At 37.3% G+C, this 18,189-nt stretch overlaps 1 protein-coding gene across 3 annotated transcripts in view; it reads left to right on the forward strand.

Moving 5' to 3' along the window:
- The first annotated feature begins 427 nt into the window (after positions 1–427).
- USP47 (ubiquitin specific peptidase 47) overlaps positions 428–18,189 on the forward strand; it is a 117,075-nt gene continuing 99,313 nt past the window's right edge. For 2 of the 3 annotated variants that reach the window (XM_047690323.1, XM_047690324.1), the window contains exon 1: positions 429–670. In XM_047690323.1, the coding sequence (XP_047546279.1) occupies positions 632–670 (39 nt within the window). In that variant the 5' untranslated portion in view covers positions 429–631. Of the gene's footprint in view, positions 671–18,189 lie in introns of all 3 variants that reach the window. The other variant, XM_047690322.1, reaches the window with a different exon arrangement.

Genomic DNA, 18,189 nt, shown 5'->3' on the forward strand with positions numbered 1-18,189 from the left:
AGGGGTTTGCGAAGAGGAGATGGAGTTAAGACGCTCTTCTAACGGGAAGGGAGGGCAGTGCTGGTTGGCGGTAAGGTCAGAGAAGGAGCTTTCGGCTCCAGTCTTTCCCTGGTGGGCAGAATCCGAAGAGCCCAAGAAAGCATGGAGGGGTCTGAGGCCTGGTCCTTCCCTGCCGGCAGAGGGACTCCCGAAATGGACTGTCCAGAATCCCTCCCGTGAGGCGTTTGTTTGCATGGCCGCTCAACCAATTTTGTACATCCCGGGGCTTAGTAAGAGCTGAGGTAATTAGACGCGAGCGACAGCTGCCTCGGCACCTTGGGCGCCGAGCGCCGGGCTCGGAGCCCGACGGCTCGAATTCTCGCGAGAGCGGCCGCCGCCATTTTTCCATTGATTGCAGCGGGCTGGGGGAGGGGTCGACGACGAAGGCGACGGCGGCGGCGGCGGCGGCGGAGCAGCCGTGGGTCGGTGTCTGCGCGCTGGTGTCTGAGGCCCAGGCTGAGGCCTCCGCGGTTGCCGGAGCGCAGGCGGCGGAGAGGATGACTGCCGCTGCCGTTCTCTTCTGAGATAGAGAGCCGCCACCACCCTGCCCCCTCCCCTGGCAGGGCGGAGAGGAGCGGCCAGAGTCTGAGCCATGGTGCCTGGCGAGGAGAACCAACTGGTCCCGAAAGAGGTGAGGGGCCAGCGGAGGAGGCTAGCTAGGCCCGAGGCCTGTGTCCGCTCGAGGCAGTGCAGGCCCGGGCGAGGGGCGGCTGCTGGCCCAGCTCGTGTGCGGGCCCGGCTGTAGGGGGAGGAGGAGGTGTGTGGTGGGGGCTGTACGGTGGGTGCGGCGAGCAGTTGGGAGACCCGACTGGATCTAGGGCCGGGGGAGGGGGAACCGAGACCGCCCCTCTCGGGTTTGTCGGGCCGGACGGATAAAGGAGCGGACTGGAAGGAATCAGGTCCAGCTTTGGGGGAGAAGGTGGCCTTTTAAGTACTTATTTAACATGTCGAGCCAAGATAATTTCAAAGAAAAATTTCTGTAACAGTTGTTGATGGGCACGACAGGGTGACGGTGCTGCTTCTGGTTTTGACAGTGGCAATGTGTAGCTTTCAGGGCTTGTGAAATCTACACCCAACTTGAGATCTGTGGGAGGGCAGAGTTAACTGTTAGGACTTTTTTGAACTCCTGTTACTTGGTAATCCTGTTGGCTTGCCTAAATGGGGCCTGTGGAATTTCGTTGAAAAAGTAAATGTGACTTTCACGGAAAGGTGAGAGATAGCTAAACATTACCATATGGAGAGCTGAACTACTTTTTGTAGCTGGGTTGTGTATGCTAGTTTGGGTGACTTCTTGAATTCTTTAAAGCAAGTGTGATATGAGAAGCCTTAATTTCTTGGCTTCTCTTGAATAGTAGTAGAAGATTAATGGTAGAATCCAGCGCTGGCCAGTGAATTTCAATATATTAATAGTATCCCTGTTGGCTTTATAAATATCTTCAGCGTATCCAAATGTGTATTTTTAACTAGTTGATCATCAGGCTAATGCTTTGGATTTTTATTTCTCATATACCTTAAATAGAGGCAGTGTCCTGTTGAAATGAGCTGTGTAGAATCTTGATGTTTGTAAGCGATATCCATTAAACATTCTTATTTTTTGGTTTTTCTTTTTTAGATGCTTTGTAGCAATTTATTGCTACTTAAGCAAGCTCTGACACTGCAAAAGTGATACTGGAGTTATGTATCTGATAAAATATTTTTCCTACATTATCAGATGGCAGTTGTTTTGCAAGGACAGTTTTTTTTTTTTTTTTTAACTTGGCTATCGTGTGTCAGTATTTATTCATCGAACATCACCAACTCTGTGCAAGGCAGATAAACAGATGAATTAAGAGTTCTTGCCGTGGGAGCTTTCAAAGCTACTAAGAGAGTGCTGGTAATATTCGTTGAGCTTCACTTAAAGGAGAGGTATTTTACTACATACGTCGGTAACTCTTACAAAAGAACAGAAGTGATAGGTGCTGTAAGAAAGATAAACATGCATTTCCATTTAAAGCTACATATTGCTGGTTTTCATTCTTACAAAAAGCAAAGTTAGTCCTTTCTTAATTTTTTGATTGTTAGAAAAATACAGTATAGGTGAAACTCTGCTTTAAGAAAATGCAACATCAGATTTATTTCCCTAATAATTTGATGTCTTAAAAAAACCCATGATATAAATATGCAGCTTTGCAGAAAAATATCAGTTGTGTAAAAACCAATACTGTAATACTGCTTTTACCTTTTGGATTTTAAAGATTAATTGCCTCTCCTTTAAGGCTAACTCCCTTACCTGAGGCTTTAAGCACTTCGCAACTTTTTTTTTCTTTTACATTTTTTGGAACATATGTCTTTTTTTTTTTTTTTTTTTTTTCCTATTCTCTAGATTGGTCTTCAGGCTGTTCTTTTTCCTTGGCTCTTCTCATGATTCCTGGAAGCAAGCACAGTGGTCTCAAGTCTTAAGACCTATTACTTGAAGTTTTTGCCTTTTTTAGCTTGTTAACTAGTTCTTTCATTTTTGATGACCATACTCCTCTTGCTGAATTTTTCTTTATTTTAGTAATTTAGTTATATTGTACTTTTTTGGTCTTTTTCCTACCTGTTTTTCTTATCTGCCTGCTTATTTAGTCAGTATCCTTTTTATGTCCTTAATTACCACTTTTCTCTTTGTCCTACCCTGTCTTTTTAAGTTGGAGTTGAATCATACAGTGCTAAAGGGAGAGTATAGTGATCATCTAGTAACTTAATCCCTTTTACTTTACACCAGAGGATTGAAAGTGACTTGTTTAGGGGGCTCTTGGGTGGCTCAGTGGGTTAAGCCTCTGCCTTCAGCTCAGGTCATGATCTCAGGGTCCTGAGATTGAGCCATGCAGCGGGCTCTCTGCTCAGCAGGGAGCCTGCTTCCCCCTTTCTCTCTGCCTGCCTCTCTGCCTACTTGTGATCTCTCTGTCAAATAAATAAATAAAATCTTTAAAAAAAAGTGACTTGTTTAGGGTCACGTAATGAGTAAATGACAGTGTAAGGGCTAGAACTCATATCCCTTCACTATTCCTTGATTATACCCTATTTTATAGTTACCTTGGTATATAAGACTAGTTTGTAACTAAGTACATTTACTATGGGAAAATAAATTGCAAAATTAAAACAAAAATTTGCTTCGTTCTAATGGCTTATTATCAACAATATAGAGGGTTTTATTGTTTTTTTGTTTGCTTAGGACCTTTGTATAGGGAACCCTGACCCCTGCTAGATTTAGATCTTGCTTAGGTGTGTGCATTCATGCATGTGTGTAGTTGTTGAATGAATAATATATTATTTTGGTCCCTGAAGCTCAAGGACAGATACATCTTAGAGGACTCCAAAGAGGGCTGCTTAGTGTACTACAGGTATCATTGCCTGTTTTTGTATGGCCCATGAGTTAAGAATGTCTTTTACATTTCCAAATTATAAAAGATAAGTAGAATAATATTCCATGACACATGAAAATATATGAAAATAAAATTTCAGTATTCATAATAAAGGTTTTTTTGTTTTTTAAAGATTTTATTTATTTAACAGGCAGAGATCACACATAGGCAGAGAGGCAGGCAGAGAGAGAGAGAGCAGAGAGCCCGATGTGGGGCTCAATCCCAGGACCCTGAGATCATGACCTGAGCCAAAGGCAGAGGTTTAACCCACTGAGCCACCCAGGTGCCCCCATAACAAAGGTTTTATTGGAACACAGCCATGCCCGTTTATTTACTATTGTCTGTGGCTATAGCAGAGTTGAGCAGTTGCTACAGATGCTGTATACAGGATAAATTTGAAACTACTTAGTTTGTATTCAAGGCCTAGTACAGTTGATTCTGGCCACAACCTTCCTTTTCAGCTTATCTCTTCTCCCATGAAACACATTTTTAATGCAGCCAAATGGGGTTCTCTCTCACTTGCTTTTCACTTCTTTTTGTACTATTCCTGCTTTCTACTTCTCTGTTCAGAACCTTCATATACATTTTTCCATAAATACCCTATACCTTGTTTATTCTAAAAATCTTTTTATGACCATTTTAACCTTAGGGATTTCTCCTTCTTTGAAGACCTTTTATGTGACTAGGATTTATTTGGCAATTATTAATAAATAGTGCTTGGTGACATATATGATGGTCCCAAACTATAATATCCATTTTATGTAATGTTATGAATTCCTTGGTAGCAGAGATGTGTATGTGTTTCTCTCAATTTTCTGTTTTTGTATACTCTCTAGGTCTAGGACAGGACCCTTTCTGGAGCAGATATTCAGTAATATTTATTGATGCGGTTACAGGGTGTGAAGAAACTTAGAATTCTAGCCAATTATCTCCTACTTGGATGTTTTCTGCAGGACAGTTCATTGGCAAGCTGTTTTCCAACTCTTGCTTGAATACCTTCATGGCTAATCTCTGATAACATCTTTGTCTTAGAAGAGATCTGTTATTTTAAGTTTCTGAGCTGAAAGAAGTCTAGACCTCTGACCTGCCATCTTTTGATAATTGCCTTGGACAACAGAGAAATCTTAAATCATTTCCCATAGGACAGCTTTTTCTTATTGTTGAAAATGGGAGAGGGGAGGAGGAGGGCCAGCCCCCTCTGTTCTATAGTCTGTGGATCCTTAGTTCTTTACTTGTTTCTCACTTGCTCTCTTTTAGGCATAATCCAATATTTTTAGTATCCCTCCTAAACTGTTATAGCCAGAGAAGAGCAAAGGGAGTGTGGTCTATTCATTGTGGTTCATAACAAAGCTTTTTACCTCACTATTTCATTCTACTCCGTGTCTTTGAATTGTATTGATACTGGCTTTCAGGTCTCTTGCTTTTACTGTCATCCCAATTTTTATTTATTGCTTTGTTTTTATTCTCTTTTTAAGAATTTTTGATACTAATATTTATTGAGTCTTCACTGTGCATATTACTGTACTGTGCCATGTAAGGAACATTTTGAGGAAATAGCAAAAATTTATTCATCTCTCAAGTATCTTAGAGTATAATTCAGGATAAGGTACATATCTAATTGTTTTAAAATAGTACTTTAAGTGATGTCCACAGAATATATAAACGTAGAGGAAATGGAAAAGTGGAAGAAAAGACAAAAGAGTAGTTTCATATCTCAGGTTTCTTTCTGCTCCTTTTCCATGCCATAAACAGTTTCTATATGAAACAATGGTGATGATAGTAATAACCAATATTTATTAAGCACTTATTATATGTCAGATACTGTCATATGTGCTTCCTGTATATTAACTCGTTTGAGCTTCACAGTGACCTCACAAGTATATAAAGACCATTAATGTTGAGAATCCCAAAACATTAAAGCAAATTGTTTTTTATCTCTATTGTCTGGTTTTTAATAAAATCCATCAGGATTTATTATGGTTCGTATCAAATGATATTCTTTTATGTCTCCTAATTAAATTACTTAAGGAAATGTGCTACATTGGTCTTTCTTGTTTCTGATCATTCTTTAAAAATTAGGCTTTTTAAAAAAACTTGGGTGTTGATTCTCCTTTACCAGTAAGAAGCAAATATGACAGTTATGTCAAGTGACACTCATCTGTAGTTTACTTAAATTGGAATGTTTAATTAAAAATCATTAGTATTTAAGATACCATTGGAAATGCTGACTTAATAAAGTAAAAAAGCTGAGTGCAGTTGTATAGGATTCCAGATTTGTCAGGGAAAAAATGGACAGTTTAGGGTTATAGGCATTGAAAGATTAGAAGAAATAGTCTAAAGTATTAACAGTTGTTGTTCCTGGATATCTGGATCATTGGGTTATATTTAGATTTTCTTTACTTATTTCAGCAATGGATATATACATTACTTAAAAAAGTTAGATGACCTAATTGTAGTTTTTGAGGTAATTATTGGTATCGTGTTAGAATGTTGTTTTTTATGCTCATGTTTTTTATCTTTCCCCTCTCTTCTTGCTCTGAGTTTGCCACAGAGTAATCTGATCCACTTGCATGGCTTCAGCCTTTGATTGTAATATACCCGTTTCTGTCTCCAGCCCTGACCTCTCCTCTAGATTCAGATTTCCACCTGCATACCTGTTATCTGTATTTGGTTGTATGCTAGGACCCACAGATTACATGTAGGTAATATCAGGCTCATATCTCTTCTCTCTCCTCGTATTCTCTTCTCAACATAATTCTTTCTGTGCTCTGTTCAGTTAGTGTTGTCAGCATCTATTGATTTACTTAAGTTCCGAGATTTTTTTGACTCCTCCATTTTCCTTTTTTTCATATTTAAATGAGTTCAGGCCTCTGACTTCTAGGCTCTTTAGGAATTGGTCCTCTCTACAACTGTCAGTTACTTTCTAAAACAGGAGAGATTATGATTTACTTACTTTCTAAAGTTTATAGTTAATAACTTCTGATTGCAAATTGAGTAATTGGTACTATTTGTAAGCACTGTGTGCCAAATACTGTGGTAAACCTTTTGCATATGTTATCTTATTTAGTTCCTATCATATCCCTTTAAGACAGCTGCTATTCTTCATAATCTTATAGTTGAAGAAGGTAAGGCTTTGAAGAGGTTGAGGACCTTGCTCAAAGTTGTAAAGCTGTTTAGTTCTAAGTCAGTGTGGCCTTAACCAGTGAAAGTACTTCATAATCTAGCTTCAGTTTTTTTTTTTTTTTTAAGTTTAATTTTTATCAAAGCTATATGTGTACATATTTAAAAAGAGTTGAATAGTTCTGCAGGACTATTGACAAAACAGTCCTCTGCAAATTCCCTCTTCTTTTTATTTTGGGCTCTTCAGACACAACCACTTTCAATTCATTTCTTTGATATTTATCCCCATATCTCAAAATGTTCTGTCTGTAGTGTTCTTTCTTGAGATTTCAGTTTAAGGCATTATTTACTGACTTACTACAAGTAGAAGATAAGGTGTACCGCTATCCCAAGCCATACCCAGACACACTTCTCAGTCCTGCTCAATCTTCCCAGTATTGTCATATTGTAAGTAGTTTGGTTATACCAGTACTCAGAGTGTGTATCAATGTGACTATAAACTATTCATAGTTGAGTCTTGTAGTTTACTGTAATTGTTTCCCTTTGCTGTATATTTTGTTTTCCCTGTGTTAATGTTTTTTTTTTTTTAAACTTGCTTTTGTTTAGTTTTCTGTGTACTTATCATTAATTTAGCAAGAGGTTCCCAACAGGGGGCAATGCAGTGGACATTGGCAGTGTTGGGAAGGCAGGGAGTGTGCTGCTGATGCCTAGTGGTGGAAGCAAGCTCTGCCGCCAAGCATCATCCCGCATGCACAGCACAGACTCCCACAAGAAAGAACTGTGCAGTCCAAAATGCCAATAGTGACACTGTTAAGAAGCCGTGATTTAGTCCAGTTCTCTCAAGTGTATAAATCTCCTCTTATTATGTTCAAACGTACTTATTTTTTATTTAAGTTTTCTTGAATTGCAGCTGTTGTCTATATTTGCCTTTACTATCATCTTAGTAGCCCCGCTCAGGACTCTATTGTATTGGGGCTCTTAGTTCCATATCTGATGTCTTCTTTGCTTGTTTTGTCATTTTGGAGGACCACTTTCAATAGCTTTCTGGGCAGCATATACTTTTTTCCAAACCTCACATGTCTGACAATATTTCTGTCCTCTTGCTTTATAGATCATTTGGCTAGGCAGAAAATTCTTAGTAAGAAATAATTTTCTCTCAGAATTTTTTTTAACATTGTTCCATTGTTTTCTTTTTTTCAGTGTTGCTGTTGAGACATCAGATGCCTAGAAGATTCTTTTCCACTATTTTGAAACTTTTTTTTTTCCTTTCTAGAAGCTTGGAGAATCTTTTCTCCCAGAGTTCTGAAATTCCTATATTATGTGCCTTGGTATAGGTCTTTTTTAAAATCCATTTCTGTCAAGTTCAGGGTAGTCTTATTCAGAAATTCATCAGTTCTGGGTAGTTTCCTTAAATACTTTTTTTTTTTTTTTTTTAAATTTCTTCCTTCAGTTTTCTCTCTTCTCTCTCTTGAGTTCCTATGGTTTAGGTTTTGGGCCTCTGGACTGGTTTCTCTAATTTTCTTACCTGTTTTCTTCTATTTTCCATTCCTTTCCCTCTTGCTTTATGGAAAATTTTTCTCAACTTTTATCTTCCAGTTCTTCTACTACAGTTTTATTTCTGCCATCATATTTATAATTTCCAAGCACTCTTTTTTCCTTCTGAAAAAAAATTTAAATATCCTGTTTCTGTCTTGTGGATACAGTGTCTTATCTCTCTTAGGAAATTAGTAGTAGTTTTTTTCTCTACACATTCCCTCTTTTCTCCAAATTTCCTTTTTGTGTTTATTTGCTTGGACTTTGTCTTTCATATGAGATACTTTCCTTGGATGCCTGGTGATTCTTTGAAGTCAACTCTTACTTAAAAGAGGTGCTTTAAAAAGCTTAGCAGCCCTGGAGCGCCTGGGTGGCTCAATGGGTTAAAGCCTCTGCCTTCTGCTCAGGTCATGATCCCAGGGTCCTGGGATTGAGCCCCACATCGGGCTCTCTGTTCTGCAGGGAGCCTGCTTCCTCCCCTCTCTCTCTCTGCCTGCCTCTCTGCCTAGTTGTGACTTCTCTCTTTCTGTCAAATAAATAAAATCTTTAAAAAAAAAAAGCTTAGCAGCCCTACAAGTGGATGATTATGGTTTTCCCTGTAGAGTGATATGGCTGAATAATTTCCTTGCAGACTCCCAATGACACCTCTTTAATCTTGTGCTGGATTGATTTCCCAGAAAAGATTTCTGATCTTATGCCTAGAGAGAACAAGCTTGGGGACTGAGTAGGAAAAAGGGATTTGGGTTTCATCATTAAGTATGCAAATATATTTTCATTTGTTCTCCAGTTTTCAGTATGGCATTCTTCACATTCATTTGAGACTAACATCCTCTAGTGCAGAGATACTCAGTTTCACACTCTCAGAGGTCATGTAACCTTTTGCCAGAAAGGGTCAAGGAGTAGAAGAGAGGTCTGGGAGTTCTAACTGCTTCTTGAACAAATCTGTGCTCCTACTTGGGCTCTACCCTTAACTCCCAGAGTGTCTGAAACTGATAGTTTCTGAGCATTTTAGGGTCCCCCCCTACTATCCTTTAAAAATTTTTTGGAAGAGTTGCAGAAATAATAGAGAATTGTCAGTGAGCTTCTCCTAATGTTAACATTTTATATAACTATAAAACACTTGTCAAGAGTAAGAAATTAACCATATTTTACTAGTTTTTCCACAAATGGCCCTTTTTGTTCAAAGATACAAATTCAGGATCCTGCACTGCATTTAGTTCTTATTTCCATAGTTTCTTTTTATCTGTGACAGTTCTTACCCTTTCCTTCTCTTTCATGACCTTGACACTTTGAACAGATATTTTGTATAATGGCCCTCAATTTGGGTTTGTCTGACATTTTCTCATGATTTATGACCTCTCTCATGAGGTTGGGAATTAAGAGAGGGATATTGCGGATGTGATGTGTTCTTCTCAATATGCCATCTGGAAGGTGTGGGAGAATGTGATGTACTGCTAGTGATGGTAACCTTGATAACTTGGGTATGGTGCTGTCTGTTAGGTTTTCTCCACTATAAAGTTACTGTTTTCCTCTTTAATAATTACTAATACTTTGAGACTGAGCAGATACCTTATTGAGGCTTAAACTTCTGTCCAGCAATTTTAGCATCTATCTATGGGTCTTGTCTTATTACTGGTGCATTCTAATAGTAGTTTTCTGTTTTCCTCATTTCTGTATTTATTAATTGGACTTCTCTGGTGAGGAAGAGTTAACCCTTCTTCCCCATTTATTTCCCCATAATAATTTATATCAGTATAGACTTTTGGATATTTACTTTATTCTTTGGATTATAACCCAATGCTATTATTATTTATTTTGCTTTTCAAGCTGTTCCAATCTTGGCCAGGGGAGCACTTTCTGGTTGTTCATCCTTGCTTTCTGAGAACTTACTTTCTGGCGCCACATTATGCTTCAGCCCATGGTGTATTTTCTCTGCCCCAACTCTGGAAGCAACCACTTCTCCAGGGAGTATATGGGAGTCCTTTGGTGTAATTGTAAATGTGCTACAAACCAGGTGTCTTTGGTTTTCTTCTAAACGAATAGAGAATTCAGCTTCTTTACATGTAATAGTCATTACCATTTGATCTGCTTTCCAGCTTTTGAAATCATGTTCTGGTTTCTTATGGGTTTATGCTCTTTAAAAAATGTCTTAACTCTTGTTTTGAAGTTATCTTGAGAAGCTTCAGCGCTAAATGCTTGTATTCAATCTATCTTCTTTAACCAGAAATTCCTAACTTAATGTATTTGTCTCCTGCTCCAGGCCAGTTTTGTTTTAGCCACATTTGGCTACATTAGTTGCTGTTCCCAGATGTGCTTTATGCTTTCATGTGTCACTTCTATGCCCTTGTCCTGAGTGAATATTATGAAGTACTTTTTTATCATCTGTTTTCTAGGAAGTTTTAAATTGGTGAACTTTGATTTTGCGTGAAAACTATTATTTAAGTGCCTTTTTTTTTTTTTTTTTTAGAGCTAAAGTATTTTTTTAAAGACTTTATTTATTTAACAGAGAGAAATCAGAAGTAGGCAGAGAGGCAGGCAGAGAGAAAGGAGGAAGCAGGCTTCCGTGGAGCGGAGAGCCCAATGTGGGGCTTGATCCCAAGACCCCGAGATCATGACCTGAGCCGAAGAGGCTCAAACCACTGAGCCACCCAGGCGCCCCATTTAAGTGCTTTCTTAAGTACTTTCTTTAGGGCTGCCTCTTTCTTATTTTCCAGTTTTTTTGATTAGTCAAAGTTTTTGCCTCTCAGTATCAAGGTACTATAATTTTTTTGCTGAAATTGAAGGGACTGGGTTAGTACATTTCCAGGGTACTAAAGTACCATGATAGCCCAACTTGGAAAGAAAAGGTTATATTAAAAATAGGGGGCTGGGAAAAACATATCACTGAATATATAAATTTAAATATCTGTTGTCAGTTAAGATTCCAGAAGACATCTACTTTTAAAATTGATTCATTTGTCTTTAAGGATCTTCTTCAATTTAGGCAGCATGTTTAGGTGTCCTGATATGCAGAGGCATATTCTTTTATGAGGTTTATTACACAGATTTTAAAGTGTTCTGTCCAGGTACTGTTGGCTTAAAATCTACTTTTGTACAAACACTCTCCATTGTACAAAGCCTTTGGGGCAAAATTATTGACAATTGACAATGATGACAAATGATTGGTAAAACTGACGTAATCAAGATTCTTAAAGAGCACCCATTTCTCTTGAGAATGATTTGCTGTTGGTACAGTGTGGATGTAAGCGTAGGGTAAGTAAACAGAGGTCTCTTCTCTGCCTTATTACGTATTTCCATTTACTTTATCTCTAGGGTTGGGAGCAATAATAATTTATATCTATTCTTTTGTTTAATAGAACTAAACTGAACCATGCATATATAAAGTAGGCATGGATATCAACATTTTTATTTATATAAAACTGTTGCTATAACCCACTGTTGAGAGATTACTGTTTTTGTGAAAATTATTGAGATAATGGGTGTCAAATTTTAATGTTTTTTAAAAACATGCCTTTTTTTTTTTAAGATTTTTATTTATTTGTTCGACAGAGAGAGATCACAAGTAGACAGAGAGGCAGGCAGAGAGAGAGAGAGTGAGAGAGGGAAGCAGGCTCCCTGCTGAGCAGAGAGCCCGATGCGGGACTCGATCCCAGGACCCTGAGATCATGACCTGAGCCGAAGGCAGTGGCTTAACCCACTGAGCCACCCAGGCGCCCCTAAAAACATGCTCTTAAAATATTATCCAACCAGCAAAATCTAGCTCTTCTTACTTCCCACAAGTAACCATTTCTGATTCTCTTTCAACCTGATTACATTTCCCTAACCCTGAAGCCCATTGCACTATATCTTTTGACATTTGAAAAATTACACCCTCTTATAAGTTACGTGTTACTACATTATTACCTTTATTAGATTGGAAAATCTTCAAAGGCAGGATATGACAACCAGAGTGCCTGGGTTCAAATAGTAGCTTTGTGACCTTGGGCAAGTTACTTAACTTCTTGGTACCGTATTTATTTTATTTTATTTTATTTTTTTAAATTTTTTTATTTTTTTCAGCATAACAGTATTCATTATTTTTGCACCACACCCAGTGCTCCATGCAATCCGTGCCCTCTACAATACCCACCACCTGGTGCCCCCAACCTCCCACCCCCCACCCCTTCAAAATTCTCAGATCGTTTTTCAGAGTCCATAGTCTCTCATGGTTCACCTCCCCTTCCAATTTCCCTCAACTCCCTTCTCCTCTCCATCTCCCCTTGTCCTCCATGCTATTTGTTATGCTCCACAAATAAGTGAAACCATATGATAATTGACTCTCTCTGCTTGACTTATTTCACTCAGCATAATCTCTTCCAGTCCCGTCCATGTTTGGTACCGTATTTAAATGAGGATACTAGTAACTACTTCCTAAGCTTGGGAGCAAGAAGTGAGTTAATACACGTAAGGTTGCTTCCACATAATAAGCACTCTATAAATGTCAGCATACCCCTCCATTATGTTATTACTTTCATCTTATATTCTTTCTAGGGACCAGCGCAATGTGCTATGCATTGTTGTCCAATAAATATTTATTGATTAAATGAAAACGAAGCCATATTTAGTTATTGAATATGCTAGTCATTACAATTACAATTCTAATTATGACCTGTTAGCTAAATATCTATGTGTTTGCACAAATCCCAAATGATTGTTAGATTCGACAGGTTCTTTTATATCCTCAAATATTGCTGATATAAACATATTGCTATTCTTAATGCTTTAATTGAGAACTAGAACATGTAAGAGTACAAATGTTAAAAAATAAGTTTTTGAGTTTAATGAGGTTCTGAGAAAAATTGGTTTATATGTATAGATATTTGTCAAGATGCCTTATAAGATTAACAGATTACTGCTTTGTAAGATTCAGTGTGAAGTGCTATTTTATTTTATTTTTTTTTAAAGATTTTATTTATTTATTTGACAGAGAGAGATCACAAGTAGGCAGAGAGGCAGGCAGAGAGAGAGGAAGGGAAGCAGGCTTCCTGCTGAGCAGTGAGCCCGATGCGGGACTCGATCCCAGGACCCTTGGATCATGACCTGAGCCGAAGGCAGCGGCTTAACCCACTGAGCCACCCAGGCGCCCCTGAAGTGCTATTTTAAAGCAGAATCCATGTTAAGAATAGTTTGTTTCCCAAAGGACTTTATGTATGTGATAATTCTGATTTTTTAACTCTAGAGTAGAGCCAGTCGACAGGGATGAAAGAGACTGTTCCTGTCAGTTGTACATTGATTGTGCTCTAGATATGATGCTGCGTAGTTGACTCATATGAGACTTGCAGAGTCTTTCAAATATTAGCCTAGCAAGCATAACATGCTTGTATTCAACAAATATAGTGGCTTTCGAGTAGAGAAAAATTAAGGGCTATTAAGTAACATAATTAAGAAGAAGTCTAGAATTTAAACTTTTCTGTATATAGTGAATTTAATACCTTTGCTGAGATTAATAGGTTTAGCTTTAGGAAGACCATGGATCTCATTTATGACTTTATGTGAAGTTTTGTAGTATAACCAAAATATTGTAGTTTGACTATACAAATGATATTTTCCTGTTTCAAATCATACTTAGCTATTTTCATTTTATCATAAACGTCCTTTAATTTTTCTTAGTGTAGGTTTCTATAGTTTCTGATTCAGTAGAATTCATTATTCAGTTAAACATTGAGTTAGCAGCTGCTAGAATCAGGTTCAAAGATAAATAAGATACCCGACCTAGTTCTAGTTCTAGATGCTAGTCCAGTTAATTTAGTTAGAAGGAGTAGCATTTAAAACACAGAGGTTTGTGATGCATTTTAGGAATTGACAAAAGTTTAGTATAGATGGATAGATTGTTTGGGGTTGAGTAGTAGAAGATGGTTCTGGAAGATTGTGTCTTATAAGTGCTGAAGGCTTTGTATGCCTGTGAGGAGTTTAGATTTTTTACTGTGCAGGCATTAGGGAGCTTGAAATCAACTTTTTCCCAGAAAAAGTTAACAAGTTTGTGATAATATTTATAAATCTAATTCCTGAAACTTTTTCACTGAAACATATTTTACTTGTATGAATGTTTTATGTCCCTACATTAATATTAAAAATCTACACACAAATGAAAATGGGGAAGGGGGAACTTGCTAATAATACCTTATTCTCTTACCTGTTTTTTTTTTCCCCATTTGCAATAATTAGGTACTTTTTTGTTTTTTAAGAATGAAATGTTTCCCATCATAATGCATCTTAAGTGCATTTCCCACATGTGAGTCATGCTGGCAGAATCTCTTTTGGCATACTTGTTACATTTTTATATGGATAACGCACAGGTAGGTGTCTTCAAATATGCTAAGTAGGTAGGCCTCATTTGCGTCCAGAAAAGTGCCAGGAGCTGTACTCCTGGGAGTGTAGATATGTTTTGAAGTCCTGAGCAGATTCTCACATTTGACGCTCGAAGGGAAATTTGCAAGTGGGAAGTTCAGAACTTCTGATTTTCACTGACAGTACAAGGCTAATAATGATATGGTTTCTTCACATAAGGACATTCTTGTGAGTGACTTTTGTAGTTGATAGTTTCCTAAGTGCTTTACCACTGATTTGTTTGTAGGCATTAGTCTTGGTAAGGGAGAACTAGTATGGAGTAACTAGTATGTAGAACTCCAGTGTTCACCCCCTTTCTTTCGGCTAAAGCTCAGGAGGGTAGAGGTGGCACTGGTACTGGAAAATGATGACTCTCCTGGGGACTCTTATGGTGGCAGCCACACAACTGAGAACACCACAAGGAATGTTTTTAATTAGGGGATTAATGAAATCTTCCTGAGGAAATCTCTAATGTTCCAAATAAAATTAAGACTTTAATATTTAGCCCCAAGGAGCTCTTGATTATAACCCCAGTTCTAGGTTGCATTAAAAAGTCGAATTTTGTAGGACTCGTTTCCTAAAAGATAGGTATTGCTTTACTCAATATAAAAATATAAAATATAAACTACGAGTTTATATACGTTTACTCCATTTTTATTGATATAAAATGGGTACCATTTTATGTGCTTAGGTGCTTTCATTTTATTGCCCTTAATTTTAAATTTATAGCAAGTTGTATGATTTATTATATTGTGTTTATTTATAGTACTTTGTGGTAATGGAAGGCAGTTGGTGAAAAATTAGATACCTAACAATGAAGTCTCTTATTAAGGGACATTTGAGAAATATTATTGCTTTAATTTTGACATTTCATATTCACATGTCTTATAATATTTATTTGGCATTACATTATTTACTATTAACATGGCACACATCCAGACACAGAAAGAAACAGACACAGAAAATGTTTCTACAATTCAGTAGTATGATTTAATACTGGAAGGGATATAGTAGTTAGGTATTACAGTCCCTTCACTACCCCCCCACTTTATTTTTAGATCAGAAAAACATAAAGGCCGTAAAAGCTCGGTAACTTACTCAAGGTTTCAGCTAGTAGAAGAGCTTGAATGAAACTTTTTTTTTTTTTTAAGTCAGGTTTACTGAGGTATAATTTATGTAATAAAGTTTGCCCTTTTATGGTACACAGCTTTGTGAATTTTGACAAACTTAATACAGTTGTATAACCACCACCAGGATGCAGAGTATCTCCATTACAGTAAGAGTGTTCTCAGGCCCCTTGTAGACAGTGCCCTACCCCTCCCCGCTCCCACTGTCCACCGCACATTCAGGGCTCTGCAACCACTGATCTGTTTTCCGTCCTCATATTTTGCCATTGTAGAACATCATATAATTCATATAGTATGTAGCATTTTGAGTCTGACTTCTTTCCTCTAGTATAAAACTATGAGATTCATCCATGTTGTTTCATGTATCAGTATTCTTCCTTCTTAGTGCTGAATGCAGCGATTATTTCTCCATTCACCAGCTAATGGATACTTATTTCCAGTTTTTGATGATTCTGAATAAAGCTGCTGCAAGTATTTGCATACTTGTTTTTTGGGCGGTAAATACATCTTTAACTTTGTAAGAAACTGCCAAACTTCTCTGAAATGGCTGTACTATTTTGCATTCTGATGAGCAGTGTATGAGCATCTTAGTTGCTCTGCATCCTCCTTTTTGGTACTTGGTAATGTCAGGGTTTTTTGTTTAGTGTTTGCCTTTTTTCTTTCTTTCTTCTTCTTTTTTTTTTTTTAGCATTCTAGTAAGTGTATAGTGATTTTTGTGATTTTAATTTGCATTTCGTTTTTTTTTTTAAGATTTTATTTATTTATTTGACAGACAGAGATCACAAGTAGGCAGAGAGGCAGGCAGAGAGAGAGGAGGAAGCAGGCTTCCCGCTGAGCAGAGAGCCTGATGCAGGGCTCTATTCTAGGACACTGGGATCACAACCTGAGCTGGAGGCAGAGATTTTAACCCACTGAGTCACCCAGGCGCCCCTAATTTGCATTTCTTTAATGACTGTTGATGTAGAGCATCTTTTCATGTGCTTGAGGATTTTTATTAATCCTGAACCAGAAAACATATTTTATGCAAGTATTATATTTGCTCGGTACTGATAGGAGAGAGAGAAGACCGAAGAGCACGGGTTCCCAAGGAATTTATGATTTACATAGGGAAGACTGGTAATCATGTTAAATGGTGATGGTATTTGAAATCCCAGGTCACATAGCTGCTGGTTTGGTGAAAAGAAATGGTTTGGAAATCAGAAAACATAGTGGTTTGACTTTGCAGTAGTCGCTTAGCACTTCTTTCTTTTTTTCTTCTTTCAAATAAGGGAGTTGGACCAGATAAGGAATAAGATTTGTCTCTAAATTATAAACCTACGGGATCTTTTAAAGTAGTGGGTGTTTTTACTACTTTTACAGTAGTAGGTTTTTACCCTTTGTGAGAAGGCCATGCAATCAGAAAACAAAAGATCTTTGCAGGTTTTTTCTGTCTGATGAAATTCATATTACTCCCAAAAAATAATCTTTTGTAATTTTAAACATCATAAATTATAAATTTTACTGTAGTCAAGGATCTTTTTTTAAGTCTAAGGATAGTAACTGGTAGTTTCATAATACCTTCTGTGTGATATTATTATAACTTGTAGGGTATTTTCAGGATATTTTCTTTTGATCTTCAGAAAAAGTCTTTGTGGACCTTGGAAACTAAATGACTTGCATAGGATTATACAGGTAAAAAAAAAAAAAAAAAGTAGCCACCTTGACCAAAGGGTTCTAGTCTTGATCTTTTGCCCTGTGCAGTACATTGCTCATTTGCATTATAGGCCTCTCCAGTAGGAAATAAACGGTCATCTAATAGTTCTGAGTAACCTATGTACTTTCCAGTTGTACAGTTTCATGTTCAGAATATTATCAGAATGTAATATTCTTACATTAAAATTATTATCCATGCTTCTAAATAAGCACATGGTAACATAATAAACAAGCTTCTTTGATTTAGTAATAATGCAGTAGAACGTTCAAGACCTGTAAACAAGTCAGTTGTATCACAAGCTGAGTCACTGCTTGTCAACAACAGCCTACTCACAGAAGAAAACTTAGCTGTAATAAAAAAATAAAGATAACAGGAGTAGTAAAGGGCTTATTATTGCCTCTTCTGAGAGTAGTTTGTTTAGTTTCTAAGTTTAGATACCTATAGTATGTTATTAGTGGGATACCCATTACCAGTAGTAGAATAACTATTAAAAGGAATAAAGCAGAAGTGGGAAGAGTATTCCCCCTTAGACGTAAGGGGGAAAATAATACCATTATAACTAATTTATTGCCACAAATATGTTAACATTATAAAGTTGTCAGTAAGCCTATATTTCTTAGGAGATCCATGTTCATATATGACCTTAAGGCAAGTCACTTCAGGTCGCAGAATTTCTTTTTACCCATCTGTAAAATAAGGAGTTTAATCGGATGTCTAAACGTCCATCAGCTTTAAATATTATAATTCTGTGTCATATGTGATGAGTTACGTGATTGATGGTTTCATAACTGTCAAGTAAAATATATTGCTCATAGTTAATTTTAACTTTTTTTTTTTAGGTTCTGAAACTTTGTTATTCATTTTTGACTAATTGAATGGGTACTTGATGTAATTTTTACAAGTAAAAATAGATTACATAGAATTCAGA

This window comes from Lutra lutra, chromosome 10 (genome assembly GCF_902655055.1).
Source record: "Lutra lutra chromosome 10, mLutLut1.2, whole genome shotgun sequence".
In the NCBI taxonomy this organism is placed as follows: Eukaryota; Metazoa; Chordata; class Mammalia; order Carnivora; family Mustelidae; genus Lutra; species Lutra lutra.